A 19,803-nucleotide genomic window follows, 5' to 3' on the forward strand; every position below is an offset into this window, starting at 1 on the left:
GGTAGACAACTTTTTTGTCTCCTAGCTTGCCTTTTATATTTTTTGGGAGAAAGGTGCTTCAAATGGTGGTGCCTTCAGTTTAGGTCCGCCTGCATTTAATTCTCCTTCCCTGTCCATTATGTGTTCTCTCTGGCTTGGGTATTGGTTTCCCAAAAGTAATTGTATGGAATTGTGGACTCCCCATGCCATTGGAAAGAAAACAAAATTTATGCTTACCTGATAAATTATTTTCTTTCCTGGCATGGAGAGCCCACGACCCACCTTTTTATGATTTTTAAGGTAGCATTTGTTTTTATAACATCTTCAGGCACCTCTATACCCCTTGTGTTCCTCTTTCTCTTTCCTTTTCCTTTTTCTTTTCCCTTGGCTGAATGACTGGGGATTATGGGAAGTGGGAGGGATGTCTTTGCCTCCTCCTGGTGGCCAGGAGCTGAACAGTATACTGAGTGTTTGTATGTGGGATATGACTTGTATTCCAAAGCTGGGCTTGCAAATAGAAGTACTATGAATTGGTCATCATACTTCCAAATTTCCAATTAAAGCCAAATTGATTACATAGCATAGAAATGTTTAAAGCTTTGATGTAACTGTTCAAAGCTGAATAATTAATAACATACCCATGGTTTCTGAAGGATAATATTTTAATCTCAACAGTTAATTTGAAAAAATGAGACACACAAGGTCATCAGCGAAACGCTGTGTTCGATGCATTAATCACTTAAATTTACTGCCATGTGTGAATCTATAAAACATTGCCCTAATTTAATTTAGCCAACTTTGCAGTAGAAACGCAGCATTTTAATCTGTAACTATTAAAGAACAAAAAAACAGATTTTATAAAGTTGTTTATGCCAAATGTTCCAGGTGTCAGCTGAATTATTAATTCAAAACGTTTCTTTTATTAGAAAAAAAACATCTGTGAAAATTGTGCATTGCCTAAAATACAAAAATAGGTAGTGATGTCATTACCGGAATGTTTTACCTTTTCTGGTTAACCAAAACTTTAAATTCACTTGCAAGTATATTCAGTTTTATTAAATCATTAAATGAATTCCCAATCTGTCTAGAGGAGATTGTTATACTGAAAAGTTCATGAAATATATGATGTATGTTGTAAACAATAAAATAAATATATATATAAAGGTAGAGATAGGTGCACTCTCACAAACTTGTTTCTTTGGCCAGGGTGCTGAGTAAGATATCAAATATATGCAGGAGAAAACAGCACTTGCTGTTTAGCCCGGCACTTGCTGTTTAGCCCGGCACTTGCTGCTAAGCCCGGCACTTGCTGCTAAGCCCGGCACTTGCTGCTAAGCCCGGCACTTGCTGTTTAGCCCGGCACTTGCTGTTTAGCCTGGCGCTTGCTCCTAAGCCCGGCACTTGCTCCTAAGCCCGGCACTTGCTCCTTAGCCCGGCACTTGCTCCTTAGCCCGGCACTTGCTCCTTAGCCCGGCACTTGCTCCTAAGCCCGGCACTTGCTCCTAAGCCCGGCACTTGCTCCTAAGCCCGGCACTTGCTGCTAAGCCCGGCACTTGCTGCTAAGCCCGGCACTTGCTGTTTAGCCCGGCACTTGCTCCTGAGCCCGGATATATATATCTCACACAAAACAAAAATATTACAAAAGTATTAAGGGGATATGGAAGTCAAAATAAAACATTCATGATTCAGATAGCGTTTACAGTTTAAAAAGAAACTTTCCAATTTTCTTAGAACAATGCCTCTCTAGGCTATGGAGTGTGCGTGTGTCTACTCTTGAGCACTATATGGCAACAGTGCTTGTAAGATTGTTTTATTTAGACAGACAGACAATATATATAAATATTACTCAAGGCACAGGATCCTGAGCCTACCTCCGTATGCATTCACAGAAAGATGCAATATTGAACAATGGATACCATAAATATAGGTACATTTTATTGTTAGATCATTTAAAGGGACATGCCACCCACATTTTTTCTTTTATGATTTAGAAAGAGAATGCAATGTTAAACATCTTTCTAATTTACTTATATTATCTAATTTGTTTTATTCTCTTGATATTCTTTGATGAAAAGCATATCTAGATATGCTCACTAGCTGCTGAGTGGTTGCTGCACATAGAAGCCTTGTGTGATTGGCTCACCATGTGCATTGCTTTTTCTTCAAATAAGGATCTTTAAAAAATGAAGCAAAATAAATTATGGAAGTAAATTGGAATGTTGTTTAAATTTCTATTCTCTATCTGAATCATGAAAGAAAGATTTTGGGTTTAGTGGCCCTTTAAATGGTATGCCCTTTCTGAATTATGAAAGTTTAATATTAAAGGGACAGTTTACTCAAAAATGTTCTCCCCTTTAATTTGTTCCCAATGATCCACTTTACCTGCTGGAGTGTATTAAATTGTTTACAAGTAGCTCCTTTACCCTTATATTGGCATTTGAAATTGTTAATTTAGCATGTGGTATCCCCACCTATTCTGAAAGTTTGTGGCCGCGCGTACCAGCTATAGATAAACGTTGTAAACACAGCCAGCAGAAGAAATTACACTCCCAGTGTGATAAAGCAGAGATAAGGTAATAAAATGTTGATTTTCCATTGTTCTCTCAAAGTACTGGTGATTGTTTTAAGGACAGATATAAGATAAAGAAGCAGGTATATATGCACAATGTGATACAGTAATGAGATCTGATTATATCTACAAGCTCAACCCATTTTATTAGGTTGTGGCTTCAAAACACAAAATCAGAGCTTTAAAATACACAAATAAGCCTTAAAAAGCTCATTTTCATACATTTTTTACTCTGCAGTTGGTAAAAAAAGCAATTGTAAACACATTAAGGGAAAAACTATTTTACAGTATACTGTCCCTTTAACATCCATGTCTCTTTAAGCATCCGGTAACCATTAAGGAAGTTCTGAGACCGTATTGTCCTACAAGATGTGACTGTCGCAGGTATTCTACTTTGGGATGATTTTTCTGATGAATGGACCAATCACATGTCATTTCTACTATAGCTATAGCCCCAGCTTGAGAAATGGTACTTGCTGAACTTCTCTTCAAGGCATTGACTAAAATTAAAGTTAAACCTTTAGACTAGGGAGAGCATGCAATTTAAAAAAAAATAATTCCAATTGACTTAATTCTTTTGGTATCTTCTGTTAAAAAATGTATCTTATTTCTATGTGAGCAAACTCAAGCAGACTTAGGAGCATGTGCGTGTTTTGAACACTGTATGATAGTGGTGTCTGCAACAGTGTTATACATATAGTGCACAAGACTCGTGTATGCTGGAAAGAAGAGATGCCAAAAGAACAAAGTAAACTTAAAGGGACATGAAACCCAAACATTTTCTTTCAGGATTCAGATAGAGAATACAATTTTAAACAACTTTCTAATTTACTTCTATTATCTCATTTGTTTTATTCTCTTGGTATCATTTGTTAAAGGAGCAGCCGTGCACTACTGGTTTCTAACTGAACACATGGGTGAGCCAATGACAATCGGTATATAAATGCAGCCACCAATCAGCAGCTAGAACCTAGGTTCTTTGCTGCTCCTGAGCTTGCAAAGATAAACCTTTCAGCAAAGGATAACAAGAGAAGGAAGCAAATTAAAAAGTAGAAGTAAATTGGAAAGTTGTTTAAAATTATATTCTCTATCTGAATCATGAAAGAAATATTTTGGGTTTCATGTCCCTTTAATAATAGAAGTAAATTTGAATTTTTTTACTGTATACTATGTTAATCATATGGGATTATTTTTGACTTTCATGTCCCCTTTAAGTAGGGTGACCATATTGCCGCTTTAAAAAGGGACACATATGAAAAATACATATGTCAGGGTTCTTATAATGGAACATTATAACAAAACATTTCTTTAAACAGCCCTGACATATGTATTTTTCATGTGTCCCTTTTTAAAGCAGCAATATGGTCACCCTACCTTTAGGGCAGGTGTATCTTGTCTCAGTCCTTCCTTAAAGGGACATTAGTCACTTTTTATATATGCCTAGAATAAGTCCGTAAATAAGCACTGAATTGCAAAAGATTTTAAGAGCTTTTCAATGCTGTGGAATATTGCAAATCAGGAATAAACTATTTTAAAAACTCCATATGAATAGTTAGGACTTGCTGGAATGTACATCTAAGCAATCAATCGGCTAGATTACGAGTTTTGCGGTATGAGTGAAAAAGCAGCGTTAAGGCTTATAACGCTGCTTTTTCACTACCACTGGTATTACGAGTCTTGCAGGTTTAGGGGCACCACACACTTTTTTGGCCTTTACGCAAATTGCGTAAGTTAATTTGCGTTAAGTCTTTTTTCAATGGGACTTCCTTTGTGCCGGTATTACGAGTCTGCCTGGGAGGCCAAAAAGTGAGCGGTACACCCTATACCGCCAAGATTCGTAACACAATCAGTGTTTATGCTACAACGCCGTAACATAAAACTCATAACCAAAGTGCTAAAAAGTACACTAACACCCATAAACTACCTATTAACCACTAAACCAAGGCCCTCCCGCATTGCAAACACTAAAATAAACATATTAAGCCCTAATCTGCCGCTCCGGACATCGCCGCCACTATATTAAACATATTAACCCCTAAACCGCTGCACTCCTGCATTGCAAACACTAGTTAAATATTAACCTCTAATCTGCTGCCCCTAACATCGCCGACAACTACCTACATTTATTAACCCCTAATCTGCTGCCCCAACGTCGCCGCCACTATACTAAATTTATTAACCCCTAAATATAATTAAAAGAAATCTAAATAAAACCTACTATTAATAGCTAAATAATTCCTATTTAAAACTAAATACGTGTAAAATAAACCCTAAGCTAGCTACAATATAACTAATAGTTTGTAATTTTGTATTTATTTTAACTAGGTAGAATAGTTACTAAATAGTTATTAACTACTAACTACCTAGCTAAAATAAATAAAAATGTACCTGTAAAATGAAACCTAACCTCCCTTACAATAAAACCTAACCTTACACTACAATTAAAAATATTACCTAAATTAAATACAATTACCTAAATTACACACAAAAAACCCCACTAAATTACACAAAATAAAAAAGACATTATCAGATATTTTAACTAATTACACCTAATCTAATAGCCCTATCAAAATAAAAAAAGCCCCCCAAAATAAAATAAAAAACCCTATCCTAAACTAAACTACCAATAGCCCTTAAAAGGGCCTTTGCGGGGCATTGCCCCAAAGAAATCAGTTTTTACCTGTAAAAAAAAATACATACACCCCCCCAACAGTAAAACCCACCACCCACACAACCAACCCCCCAAATAAAATACTAACTAAAAAAACCTAAGCTCCCCATTACCCTGAAAAGGACATTTGGATGGGCATTGCCCTTAAAAGGGCATTTAGCTATTTTTCAATTGCCCAAACACCTGATCTAAAAATAAAACCCACCCAATAAACCCTTAAAAAAGCCTAACACTAACCCCCGAAGATCCATTTACAGTTTTGAAGACCCGACATCCATCCTCAACGAAGCGGCAGAAGTCCTCATCGAAGCCCGCAGAAGTCTTCATCCAAGCGGCCGAAGTCTTCATCCAAGCCCGCAGAAGTCTTCATCCAGACGGCATCTTCTATCATCATCCATCCGGCGCAGTGCAGCTCCATCTTCAAGACTTCCGGCGCGGAGCATCCTCTTAATTTTTATAGAATTCTTTCAGCCAATCTGAATTAAAGGTGAAAAAATCCTATTGGCTGATGCAATCAGCCAATATGATTGAGCTTGCATTCTATTGGCTGATTGGAACAGGATGCTCCACGCTGGATGTCTTGAAGATGGAGCCGCTCCGCGCCGGATGGGTGAAGATAGAAGATGCCGTGTGGATGAAGACTAGGTGTAATTAGTTTAAATATCTGATAATGTATTTTTTTATTTTGTGTAATTTAGTGTTTGTTTTTTGTAATTTAGGTAATTTATTTAATTGTAGTGTAATGTTAGGTTTTATTGTAAGGCAGGTTAGGTTTTATTTTACAGGTAAATTTGTATTTATTTTAGCTAGGTAGTTAGTAAATAGTTAACTATTTAGTAACTATTCTACCTAGTTAAAATAAATACAAACTTGCCTGTAAAATAAAAATAAAACATAGCTAGCTACAATGTAACTATTAGTTATATTGTAGCTAGCTTAGGGTTTATTTTACAGGTAAGTATTTAGTTTTAAATAGGAATTATTTAGTTATTAATAGTAGGTTTTATTTAGATATCTTTTAATTATTTTTAAGTTAGGGGGTGTTAGGGTTAGACTTAGGTTTAGGGCTTAATAAATTTAGTATAGTGGCGGCGACAGATTAGGGGTTAATAACTGAAGGTAGGTGGCGGCGATGTTAGGGGCGGCAGATTAGGGGTTAATAATATTTATCTAGTGTTTGCGAGGCGGGAGTGCGGCGGTTTAGGGGTTAATATGTTTATTATAGTGGCGGCAATGTCCGGAGCGGCAGATTAGGGGTTAATAAGTATAATGTAGGTGTCAGCGATGTCGGGGATGGCAGATTAGGGGTTAATAAGTGTAAGATTAGGGGTGTTTAGACTCTGGGTTCATGTTAGGGTGTTAGGTGTAAACATAAAGTGTGTTTTCCGATAGGAATCAATGGGGCTGCATTACTGAGCTTTACGCTGCTTTATTGCAGGTGTTAGACTTTTCTTTCAGCCGGCTCTCCCCATTGATGTCTATGGGGAAATCGTGCACAAGCACGTAAAAACAGCTCACCGCTGACTTAAGCAGCGCTGGTATTGGAGTGCGGTATGGAGCACAAGTTTGCTCTACGCTCACTTGTTGTCTTTTAACGCCGGGTTTAGAAAAACCTGTAATACCAGCGCTGTAGCTAAGTAAGCAGTGACAATAATGTGCAAGTTAACACCACACCCCTCATAAAGCAAAACTTATAATCTTGCCGAATGTGTTTTATGTAGCAGGTCAGACAAACCGCAGCACATTGACGTACATCATTTGTTTTGCTGCCTCTCTGTCACCTTGGCACAAACAAATAATGTATATAGTAATGCAGTTTTATGTTAATGAATTGACTAAAGCAATCTATAGATAATTACATTTGTGTTTAATGTCCCATTAAGAGCTGAAAACAAGCCAATGTTGTTATCTCTACATGTAACTAACTGGTTTCCTTGCCTCGTTATTAAGACAGAGAGATCCTGAAATTCAGAACAGTTTGCATCTCTTAAAGGCTTAAATATTTGGTCACCGCATGACCTAAGGCTGTGTTTTCCAAATTAATTCCATTATGGAACAGTTTTTAGAATTCCACACAAATCTTGGCTGAACTCCATAACTGCTTCCAAGGAGAACACAGCCCCCAGACCTTCAAGATTACTACAATATCTCCATATTTCCTCACAACCATATCCACTTCCTAGTTGTGTTTTCATTTTCTATTTTTTCATTTTAATATGGATCTCCTGTCCAGTGTTTCTCAGTGAGGGGGCTTCAAAGAATTAAGGTAGAAGGGGAAAATCATAAATTGCTCTCATAGCAATTTTCTTTCATTGTGAACTGTATTGACCTTGAACTCTTTTAGTGATACGCATTTGTATAACATTGCCTTTTGATAAGAATCCTAGGCTGACCAAGTGTGCCCATTATTTCCTATAAAGACGTTCATAGGATAGCCTTATGGAAACTCATTCCATTAATCTACCACCCTTTCTGTATAGATGGTCTTTCATTTATTGCAGGTAGAAAATCTTGTTTATGCAGTCGGTATGTAGTTGTAAAAGACTTTCCCATTTACTTGTTTTATCAAATTATGTCTTTTAAGTGCACACTTTTTTTTGAGGCACCAGCTCCTACTGAGCATGTGCAAAAGCTCAGTGTTTACATGAGTCTGTGATTGGCTAATAACTGTCACATAATGCACGGGGGCTGGCAACTGAAGTAAATTTTGAAATCTTCCAGAAAAATATCTATTGCATTGTCTTTTTATTATCCACATATTTATTATGCAATTTTACTGTATTTAATGGTGCTCAAAACATTTTGTTTGCTTGAATTAAGATGTTCAATTTGCTGCTAGTTTAAGTACTGAGGTGTAAGAATATATTTTCAAAATGCAGAATTTTAATTATACCAACATGTATTTTAGTTATCCTTGCTGAAGATTGGTAATATGTAACATGTGAAACACATTTTATCTAGGTCACTTTTATGTATTTTAGGTACTTTTATCACTTAGCAGCTCAAGGGCAGCAAGTCACACCAATATGTATTTGCAACCCCTTGAACCTTGGCTGAGGATTGCACTGAAGTGGTGTAGGTTTAAGATAAGAAGTGTTTTTGATTGTAGCTAACATCACACATCATCCTGTCCTCACGTTACCACACACTGGCACAAAATGCCATTTACCCATAATATCTCCTTTCCCTTTTGTCTCTAGATACACAATCAGTATCCAACAGAATTTGAATTTAATCAATACTATCTGAAGTTCCTGGCATTCCATCACGTCTCCAACCGCTTTAAGACATTCCTTCTGGACTCTGACTATGAAAGGTTGGAACATGGTAGGTGATAGCAGTGTCCATCCCTGTAGTTTCATTTGTTTAATTAAAGACATTTTATAAATGTTTGCTAAGTTAATTAATGACAGTATGATATTTAGGGAAAATGAGATTGATGAACTTTGAGTTATAAATAGTATATAACATGTTTTTAATGATGTAATTAATTAAAGAGTATAGTCTTTCACCTGTGGGGTATGTTAGAATCTTTCTTTCACATAGATTCTTGGTTGGTGTATGTGTCTCACTAGTCTAATCTGCTGATTGGTTGGCATATGTTTCTCACTAGTCTAATCTGTGGATTGGTTGACGTATGTGTCTCACTAGTCTAATCTGCTGATTGGTTGGCGTATGTTTCTCACTAGTCTAATCTTCTGATTGATTGGTGTATGTGTCTCACTAGTCTGATCTGCGGATTGGTTGGCGTATGTGTCTCACTAGTCTAATCTGCTGAGTAGTTGGTGTATGTTTCTCACTAGTCTATGTGTCTCACTAGTTTAATCTGCTGATTGGTTGATGTAGGTGTCTCACAACTCTGATCTGGGGATTGGTTGGTGTATGTGTCTCACTATTTTAATCTGCTGATTGGTTGGCGTATATGTCTCACTAGTCTAATCTGTGATTGGTTGACATGGGTGTCTCACTAGTCTAATCTGCTGATTGGTTGGCGTATGTGTCTCACTAGTCTAATCTGCTGATTGGTTGGCGTATGTGTCTCACTAGTCTAATCTGATGATTAGTTGGTGTATGTTTCTCACTAGTCTATGTGTCTCACAAGTCTAATCTGCTATATAGTTGGCATATGTGTCTCACTAGTCTAATCTACGGATTGGTTGGTGTATGTGTCTCACTATTTTAATCTACTGATTGGTTGGCGTATGTGTCTCACTAGTCTAATCTGCTGATTAGTTGGTGTATGTTTCTCACTAGTCTAATCTGCGGATTGGTTGACATGGGTGTCTCACTAGTCTAATCTGCTTATTGGTTGGTGTCTGTCTGTCTCACTAGTCTAATCTTCGTATTGGTTGGCGTATGTGTCTCACTAGTCTAATCTGCTGATTGGTTGGCGTATGTGTCTCACTAGTCTAATCTGCTGATTGGTTTGCATATGTGTCTCACTAGTCTAATCTGCTGATTGGTTTGCATATGTGTCTCACTAGTCTAATCTGCTGTTTGGTTGTCATATGTGTCTCACTAGTCTAATCTGCTGATTGGTTGGCATATGTGTCTCACTAGTCTAATCTGCTGTTTGGTTGTCATATGTGTCTCACTAGTCTAATCTGCTGATTGGTTGGCATATGTCTCTCACTAGTCTAATCTGCTGATTGGTTGGCATATGTGTCTCACTAGTCTAATCTGCTGATTGGTCAGCGTATGTGTCTCACTAGTCTAATCTGTTTATTGGTTGGCGTATATGTCTCGCTAGTCTAATCTATTTTTATCCATTTAAATACACAGGACGTTTATGGGCATTATTGTTTTCATTTGTGTTCCTTATATATTTGTATTTATATAAAACTCTTGTGCTGTATTATTACTTATTATATGTCCACTAGTTGTTACCAAGCGTATGTGATTCTTTAAATTAGATATTCTGTGTGTGTGTATATAAAGAAAATAATATTTTAACTGATTAGATGAAAAAGGTATTTAAAGACTTAGGTTATTAATACTCTGTTCCATGCTTTATCCAAGTCATTATGGGAATATGATTTTGTTCCTAAAATCTCTGTCCGTATTTTTTTTTACAAGGAACGTTATTTGAAGATAAAGGAGATAAACACACAAGAAGAGGAGTCTGTATATGGGACTGCATTGAAAGAATGCACAGGAGAAGTCCAGTTTTCTTCAACTATTTGTATGCACCCACTGAAGTGGATGTAAGAATACTTGTCATTTATTTAGTATATGTGGAACACATTTTATAGGAAGCCATATAGGAATTCATTATATTCTTTGTAACATTGTAGGCATTAAAACCAAGTGCTAACATATCTACCCTAAGGAAGTGGGAATACTACATGGAAGAGACTTTAGCAACTGGTCCATCTTATGACTGGTGCATGGTCCATTCACGATTAAATGCTGCAGAAGAGCCCGACCAAGCTGAAGATGCTTCTAAGCAGAGTAAGAGGAAAGTGGTTTGGCCATGCTATGACAACATCTCCAAAGTCCAACCTGATGCAATCACGTACCTGATTAATGTAAGTTACTAAGTCATTCATTTTTCAGACTAATTATTCAAATACATTGTATTCAATATGTGTTTATCAACACCTGTTAATGATCTTGAACTTCAATTAAATCTCAACACTGTTTAGATTAATTTAAATATGAAATCCTTCTATAAGAAAAAAATATCTGTACTTCATAAATGTACCTCAATGTCTTTTATAAGTCATTCTTCAAGTAGAAATGGGTTCTTCAAACCACGGTTTGGGACCCATTACTGGGTCACAAAACCATGTTTACTCGGCCATAGTAAAAACACACCTGAAGGGGTTACAATGTTTACGTCTTTTATTATATTCACCCTGACTGCTGCCGGCCCACTGTGAAGATCTCTTTTTTTTCTACTGGTGACATATTCTACGCTCATCAACTGTTTGGGCAGCCAAATAGCAAAAATCTGATTCTTTCTGTATGACTCGCACAAACATTGGATGAGCGGTGAATACGTTACCACTTGACTGAGCTACAGGAATTGCCTACCACTAAATGTTGGCAAGATCCTCTAGGTTTACAACATGTGAACCTTGAGACAAAGCCTATGCTTACTACAACATGCTAAATGACTGAAAAATCAATGTCAGCATCCGCATGATGGCAATTGGATTTTGAACTAATGTTTTGGATCCATAAATATACGCGCATATTTTCGGTACACATTTTGATCCAGAGACAATATAAGCATGTGCTACATTATTAGAGCGATATGGAAGCCCCTAGAAAAATGAGTAGTAACCATAAGGGATTACATTTACTGTCTCTGAATTCTCAAATAGGTCTTTACATGTTTTTTTTTCTCTAAGCGGAAAACATAGCATAAATGATAAAAACAAATCATTTCTAGAATAAATTATAATTGGATAACAAAATCTATTCTTTAAAGATATCTAAAGTCAACATGAATTATAAACCATTTTGTATAAGATCTTGCAAGCTAGAATCATAGCTGTATACCCTTTTTTTTTGCAGTATAATATAATTCTATTCTATGTTTCAGAGCTAGGTATGTCGGTTAAATTTAGCTCATAAAGTGCTTAGAAAACCTGCTAACCTTCATGTTCCCTCTTTTTTAGACTCCAATGGACAAAATGTATCATTATTGCAGGTGGGACAGGTTTGCGAGTAGTGAACCTTTCCGCCTGTGATCACCACTTGCAATGCTGTACTGCATGGTGAAATTTAACATTGCTACTCTTGCACAACTAATTGCGCAAGAGTAGGGCATGATTTATCTCGCCATCTATGAGGTGGCGGAGAGGAAAATAGTAAATTTCTGCTTCTTAAATTTGTGTCTGCAAACTCGCTCATGCCTAAAAACCTGTGAGTGCAGCTTCATAAATGTACCTCAATGTCTTTTATAAGTCATTCTTCAAGTAGAAATGGGTTCTTCAAACCACGGTTTGGGACCCATTACTGGGTCACAAAACCATGTTTACTCGGCCACGACTTGTGTGTGTATTGTAGGAGAGTATGTGTGTGTTGCTTGAGAGTGTGTGGTGTGTGTTGTTTGAGAGTGTGTGTGCTGTATGTTTGTGTGTGCTCTGAGAGTGTGTGAGGGGTGTGTGTGTGCTCTATGAGTGTGTGAGGTGTGTGTGCATTGTATGAGAGTGTGTGTGTGTGCTGTATGAGTGTGTGTGCTGTATGAGAGTGTGTGAGGTGTGTATTTTGTATGAAAGTATGTGTGTGTTGTATGAGAGTGTGTGAGGTGTGAGTGTGCTGTATGAGAGTGTGTGAGGTGTATATGTGTGTTGTATGAGAGTGTGTGTGGTGTGTGTGCTGCATATGTGTGTGTGAGGTGTGTGTGTTGTGTGAGAGTATGTGTGTGTTGTATGAGAGTGTGTGAGGTGTATGTGTGTGTTGTATGAGAGTGTGTGAGGTGTGTGTGTGAGAGTATGTGTGTGTTGTATGAGAGTGTGTGAGGTGTTTGTGTGCTGTATGAGTGTGTTAGGTATGTGTCCTGTCCTTAAATTGCAAACATTAACATTTTATATGAATGATGCACTTGCAACTTCTGAATGTACAGTACACTGGCACTTTATTTACTAGATTACATAACAAGGTGGCTCCTATAGATTTGCACATTGAAATATGGATATATACACATATATATTCCTTTATAATGAATAGCTGCTGCACTCCTTATATTAGCAGTCCTGTACACCCTGGTTTCTCAACAGCCGGGCCGTGGCCCGGTACCGGGCCGTGATAGCCCTGCTGGTGGGCCCCGGCCTGTCATGCCTCCACTGCACACTCTTACCCCACTGCACACCAAGGGCAGGCTGATACCAATCAAGGTCCCAGGAACACTGTCTCACACTGAACAAAATGTATTAAATTGTATGCAAATGAACATGGTAGCCTCCCTGCCCTGCCCCCAACAGGCCCCTCAACCTCCAGAGCCAGGACCCCCAACATTAAGGTCCAGAGAAAGGGTACCCAATTTCCAGGGCCAGACCCCACACTCCATGGCCCTCACAGTGACAGACCTTCGCCAGGGCCCCTCTAAACCCACACTTTTTTTGCTTAGTTACTGATAGGGCAACTGAAAACTCCAGCTTAAGGAATGCACCAGGATCCGTGGAGATGTCATTTGTGGGCCCCCCTACTTGCTGGTCCCTCGGCCCAGGTCCTATTTGCCTGGCTGATCAGCCCGCCCCTGCTGCTCACTATATATATATATATATATATAATATATATATATATATATATATAAATATAAGACTACCGGGCCCTGGACATGTCTAGCTAAAATTTAGCGGGCCTTGAGGTCACTTTGGTTGAGAACCACTGCTGTACACTGTATATGCAGCACTATAGTAATCTCAGTATCAGGTAGTATGCAAGATGACAAGGGAACTACTTTGACCAGCTATATAAAGTCTGTTCTGTAGATAGTAATCCAGGATAACTTATAACTCTTAACTGTATAACTGTAATATAACTTATAACTGTAATGTGTAACTGACAGTTCTTACTCTTCCCGGCTAGCTGATGCTGTATCCTGCTGCACTGATCTGTAGCTGATATTACACTTATTAACTGTACTAGGCAATAAGCCTGTCCAGAGGGCAGTCTGTTTAAAAAAAAAAAAAAAAATAAAAAAAAAAATATATATATATATATATATATATATATATATATATACAGTGAGGCCTCGGTTTACGAATTTAATTCGTTCTCCGGGTCGTTTCGTATTGCGAAAAATTCGTAAACCGAAACACGGTTTCCCATAGGAATGCATTGAAAATCAATTAATGCGTTCCGGAGGTCCGAAAAAATTCAAATAAAGTGTCCAAAAAATGCTCCAAAAGGCTTAACAACTTGCTGCAAATGTCTCCAATGTCTCCAAAAGGCTCCACAACTTTCTGCAAATGGCTCCAAAAGGCTTAACAACTTGCTGCAAATGGCTCCAAAAGGCTCAACAACTTGCTGCAAAATGGCTCCAAAACCTCTCCAACACCTCCACACTGGTACCCAAACTTCATTAATTCAATCATACTTGAGTATGCAGGGGGCACAGGGGCCACTGGTTTCGTATTGCGAAAAATATTCGTAAACCGAGGGGGGCAAACCGGCATTTTGTTTCGTATTGCGAAAAAAAATCGTAAACCGAGTCAAATTTTCTTCAAATTTCGATTTCGTAAACCGAAATTTCATATACCGAGTCGTGCGTAAACCGGGGCCTCACTATATATATATATATATATATATATATATATATATATATATATATATATATATATATAAACCCCAAAGGTAATAATACAAAAAATAAAAAATGTAAAATTACAGAAAAAAATAAACAAAGCTATCCAAAATAAAAAATTTAAACCTAAACTAATACTGCTATAAAAATAAAAAATCCCCTCCAAAATTAAAACACCCCCTAATCTAATACTAAACGACCAATAGCCCTTAAAAGGGCCTTTTGTAGGGCATTGCCCTAAGTTAAACATCTCTTTTACTTAAAAAAATACCAATTACCCCTAAAAGTAAAAAAAAAAAAACCTAAGCTATTCAACGGTGGTCCTCAGTGGCGGCGGTAATCAGCGGCATGGAGGCTCCTCTTCATCCGATCTCCGTCGTACACTAAAAATTTAATGGAAGGTACAGCATTCAATTTGGGGTACCTTGCATTCCTATTGGCTGAAATTTTGAAATCAGCCAATAGGATTAGAGCTACTGAAATCATATTGACTGTTCAAATCATCCAATAAGAGTTCAGTAGCTCTCATCCTTATTGGCTGATTTCAAAATTTCAGCCAATAGGAATGCAAGGTACCCCAAATTGAATGTGGTACCTTTCATTCAATTTTTTTGGGGGGGGGGGGCTTTTTTTATTTTCATAGGGATTAGGTTTAAAAAAAAAATTTAATTTTTGATAATTTTGTTTATTATTTTTTTCTGTAATTTTAGACTTTTTATTTTTTGTAATTTAAGATTATTTTTTGTAATTTAATGTTAGGTTTTATTTCTAAATTAGTTAGGATTTTTTATTTTAATTGTAACTTAGTTTATGTAATTGTGGTTAATTTAGGGGGTGTTAGGTTAGGGGGCTTAGTAATTAAATTAGTTATTTGCGGTGTGGGGGTTGGCGGTTTAGGAGTTAATAGGTTTATTAGGTTTATTGCTGTGTGGGGCTTTGGTGGTTTAGGGGTTAATTTGGTTTATTGGGATGTGGGGTTTGGTGGTTTAGGGGTTAATAGGTTAATTAGGTTTTTCCATCTTAATGGGAGAGTCCACGTCTTCATTACTTATTTGAATTCAGATCCTGGCCACCAGGAGGAGGCAAAGACAACCCAGCCAAAGGCTTAAATACCTCCCCCACTCCCCTCATCCCCCAGGCATTCTTTGCCTTTCATCACAGGAGGTTGGCAGAGAAGTGTCGGAAGATTCGGAGTAGTCTCTTATGGAGAATAGTACTCTTCGGTATGGGACTGGAGTTTTAAGTAGTCCTGTCAGCCTCTCAGTGAGAGCATGGGTGAAAGTTAGAGTCCTGAGATGTAGGGAGAGTCTTTCTGCGAAACCATTTCGACTCAGATTAACAGCTCCTTAAGCAATCAGCGTTGACAAGTTTACCTGCCTGCTTTCTGCACTCAAGTCCATGTCAGGAGCAATGCTACTACCTTGTCACACTTGAAAGGCCGTGTTCCTGTTCCACGGCATAGATTCTGGTAAGATTGTTTCATTTATACACATATGATAACACAAGAAGACAGGGTCACAGTGTGTCTCCTTTTATCTGTATAGAATCAAGGATTAATATCCCCGGAAAGGGGGTTATATGAACTGATTTATGCATAATATTCTTTGTGTTTGATGCTGCGACATGTGTGAGATGAGGCTCTAGCAATGTGCGAACAGTCAGGTTTTCTTGAGAGATATCAGCGCGGCCTCTCTTTGGCACGTTTTTCTCAATAGTGCAGGGGCAGTCCTGCATGGCACTCCATGTGACCAGGTGTGGCCTCTTTAACTTCCTCTTTCTTGATCGGCAGTTGCAGGAGACAAAACAGTTTCTCTGTGGTGAGTGCCCCGGCTATTGGAATATAAAGGTGCCATTTAATTCTATTTAGTCCGTAATAAAGGTGCAAGCTATGGAGGACTCTGATATGTTAGAGGGTACTCCCTCTTTAACCAAATATAATACCTGTGTTTATTGTGAGGAGTTTCTGGTAGATCCGTCTGCTCAACTTTGTTAAACATGCTTTGATAAAATTGCAATATCTAAAAAGAATAAGATATTTAGTACAACTGAGCCATCTACCTCTGAGGGTTCTACGTCCCGTGAGGTGCTTTCCCTACATTCATCTCCGATTACACATCTAGCTCCCCAGGCCACTACTAATCCTCCCGCGGGAGGAGACTTTGGCCGCCAGATTTTGGTAATCAGTTGCAAACGGCGGTCTCTGCGGCGTTCAACACCTTACCACACCTTGCTAAGCGAAAGGTGAAACATAGCTATCCGTCCCAGGGGTCATCTACTCCGTTGGATGTCTCTGACAGATTATCCGCTGATGAAGACAACTCGAATTCCTTGGAGGATGCTCTTTCTGGGTCGGAATCTGCAACATCTAGACCTCTGGCTGCGGAGGAGCCAGACTTTAAGTTTAAAATGGAGCATTTGCGCTTCTTGCTGAAAGAGGTGCTTGCTACGTTGGAGGTTCTGGAACCAAAACTTCTGGAGGAACCTTCGATCCCAAAGCTAGATAGAGTCTACGAGGACAGGGTAATGCCTCCGACCTTCCCGGTTCCCGTTAAGATGGCTAATATTATTATGAACGAATAGGAGAAACTTGGTTCGTCCTTTTCTCACTTTACTTCTTTTAAAAACCTGTTGGAGCTATCTCCACGCTCGCTAAGCATACAACTATCCCACTCGAGGATAACTCGTCGTACAAAGAGCCTATGGATAAAAAAAATAAAATCCATGTTGAGAAAAATATTTCAACTCATAGGGTTTGTATTTCAACCGGCACCGGCATTGCTGTAGCTGCTACCTACTGGTGTGACGCTCTGTCAGCTATGGTTGAGGTGGAGACTCCACTCGAGGAGATACAGAAAAGAATTAAGGGAGGCTAATTCGTTAATCTGTGATGCAAATATGCAGATTATTCGCCTGAATGCCAAGACATCAGGGTTCTCTGTTCTAGCCCGTAGGGCTTTGTGATTAAAGTCGTGGTCTGCTGACATGACTTCCAAGTCTAGATTACTATTCCTCCCATTTCAGGGGAAAGTTCTTTTTGGTCCAGGCCTGGACTCTATTATATCCAGGGTCACGGGAGGCAAGGGTGCTTTTCTACTGCAGGATAAGAAGAATAAGCCTAAGGTGTCTACTTTTCGTTCCTTTCGTTCTAACAAGTCCCAACGCCAGCAACCTGCCGCGAAACCCAAGCATTCCAAGGGATTAAGCAGAGTAAGAAGCCCGCCAAGACAAAATCGGCATGAAGGGGCGGCCCCTGATCCATCTCTGGATCTCGTAGGGGGTAGACTATAACTTTTCGTGGAAGCTTGGATGAGAGATGTCAGGATCCTTGGGTTCTGGAGATCATCACCCAGGGATACAGGATAGGGTTCAAGATTCATCCGCCCAGGGGCATATTCCTTCTGTCAAACCTATCTTCAAGTCCAGAGAAGAGAGACGCCTTCCTAAAGTACGTGAGGGATCTCTCCTCTCTCGCAGTAAGCATACCAGTACCTCTAGCGGAAAGAGGTCTGGGATATTATTCAAACCTTTTTCGTGGTCCCAAAGAAGGAGGGCACATTTTGCCCGATTCTAGACCTAGTGTCTAAACAAATTTCTGTCAGTCCCATCGTTCAAGATGGAGGCGGTCAGGGCCATTCTGTCCCTAGTTCAAGAGGGAGAGTTCATGACTACAAAAGACTTGAAAGATGCTTACCTTCACATGCCAATCCACAAGGATCACTTCAGATTCCTAAGATTTGCGTTTCTAGACCAACACTTCCAGTTTGTGGCCCTACCGTTCGGTCTTGCGACTGTCTTTATGAAGGTTCTGTGAGCGCTGCTCACGGTAGCGAGAGCCAGAGGTATTGCAGTGGCACCTTATCTGGACGACATCCTGGTCCAGGCTTCATCATGCAGTCTAGCACAGGACCATTCAAGGACTCTTCTCCTTCTTCGATCCCATGGATGCAAGATAAATGAGGGAAAGTGTTCCCTGGTTCCCAGCAACAGAGTGGAATTTCTGGGCACGATGATAGATTTCATATCCATGAAGATATTCCTTACAGATCAGAGATGTTGCAAGATTGCGTGCAGCTGTCTTGCCCTTCAGACCTCCTTAAGGCCATCTGTGGCCCGGTGTTTGGAGGTGATTGGACTCATGGTATCCTGCATAGATGTCATTCCATACGCCAGGTTCCATCTCAGACCTCTTCATTTGTGCATGTTGAGACAATGGAACGGCGATGACTCAGATCTATCCCAACAGATCTCACTGGACAACCGAACGAGGGAATCCGTCTCCTGGTGGATCTGCCCGGTCCAACTGTCCAAGGGGACATCCTTCTTGAGACCATCCTGGGAGATTGTGACCACGGACGCAAGTCTTTCAGGATGGGGAGCTGTTTGGGGTTCCAGGAAGGCACAGGGCAGGTGGACTCGAGAGGAGTCGCTTCTCCCGATCAATATTCTGGAACTTCGAGCAATCTTCAACGCTCTGAGGGTTTGGCCCCTCCTGGGGTCACCCCGATTCATCAGATTCCAATCGGACAACATTACCTCAGTGGCTTACATCAACCATCAGGGGGGAACGAGAAGCTCCCTAGCCATGAGAGAAGTTTTTCGGATTCTGGAATGGGCAGAGACCCACTTCTGTCCGCTATCAGCGATCCACATTCCGGGTGTGAACAACTGGGAAGCAGATTTTTTTAGGTAGTTTCTGTTGTGGGGGTTTGGCGGTTTAAGGGTTAGGGGGTTTTTTTGCTAATACTTCGGGCGGGCGGTTATGTGTTTTTTTTTCTTTTTCTTTGTACTGTGCGAGCGGTTAAAAATAAATGTAATACTTCCTGTGGGTTTTGTTTTTTTAATACTTTGTATGGGCGGTTAGGTTTTTTTTTGTTAATACTTTGTGTGGATGGTTAGTTTTTTTATTGTTTTTTAATACTTTGTGTGAGAGGTTGTTTTTTTTTAAATATTTTGTGTGGGTGGCTAGTTTTAATTTTTTATCATACTTCGTGGGGGCGGTTAGGTTTTTTTTTTCTTCTTAATACTGCTTTGTTTGCCTACGCTGCATCCAGGTGGATTCCGAAGATGGCAGGGATCCAGGTGGATTCTTTTGGCTGCCTCGCACAGCCAACATTCCTTTTAAAGGATGCGTGTGCGCAACTGGTGACAGCGATGGACGTGAATATAGTATTGATAAATGTAATATAAGTTATAACTATAATGTGTAACTGACAGTTCTTATTCTTCCTGACTAGCTGATGCTATATCCTGCGGCATTGATCTGTAGCTGACATTACACTTATTATTAGCAGCACTTGTCTGATCCTGTGGTTCAGCTCTTGTTAC

General features: G+C 39.2%; 1 protein-coding gene across 1 annotated transcript in view; it reads left to right on the forward strand.

Moving 5' to 3' along the window:
• SBF2 (SET binding factor 2) overlaps positions 1-19,803 on the forward strand; it is a 1,344,181-nt gene that overhangs the window by 1,234,016 nt on the left and 90,362 nt on the right. The window contains exons 34-36 of the mRNA XM_053720592.1: positions 8,420-8,546; positions 10,296-10,423; positions 10,514-10,747. Coding sequence (XP_053576567.1) covers positions 8,420-8,546; positions 10,296-10,423; positions 10,514-10,747 — 489 coding nt within the window. The remainder of the gene's footprint in view (positions 1-8,419; positions 8,547-10,295; positions 10,424-10,513; positions 10,748-19,803) is intronic.

Source organism: Bombina bombina, chromosome 7 (genome assembly GCF_027579735.1).
Source record: "Bombina bombina isolate aBomBom1 chromosome 7, aBomBom1.pri, whole genome shotgun sequence".
Lineage (NCBI taxonomy): Eukaryota > Metazoa > Chordata > Amphibia > Anura > Bombinatoridae > Bombina > Bombina bombina.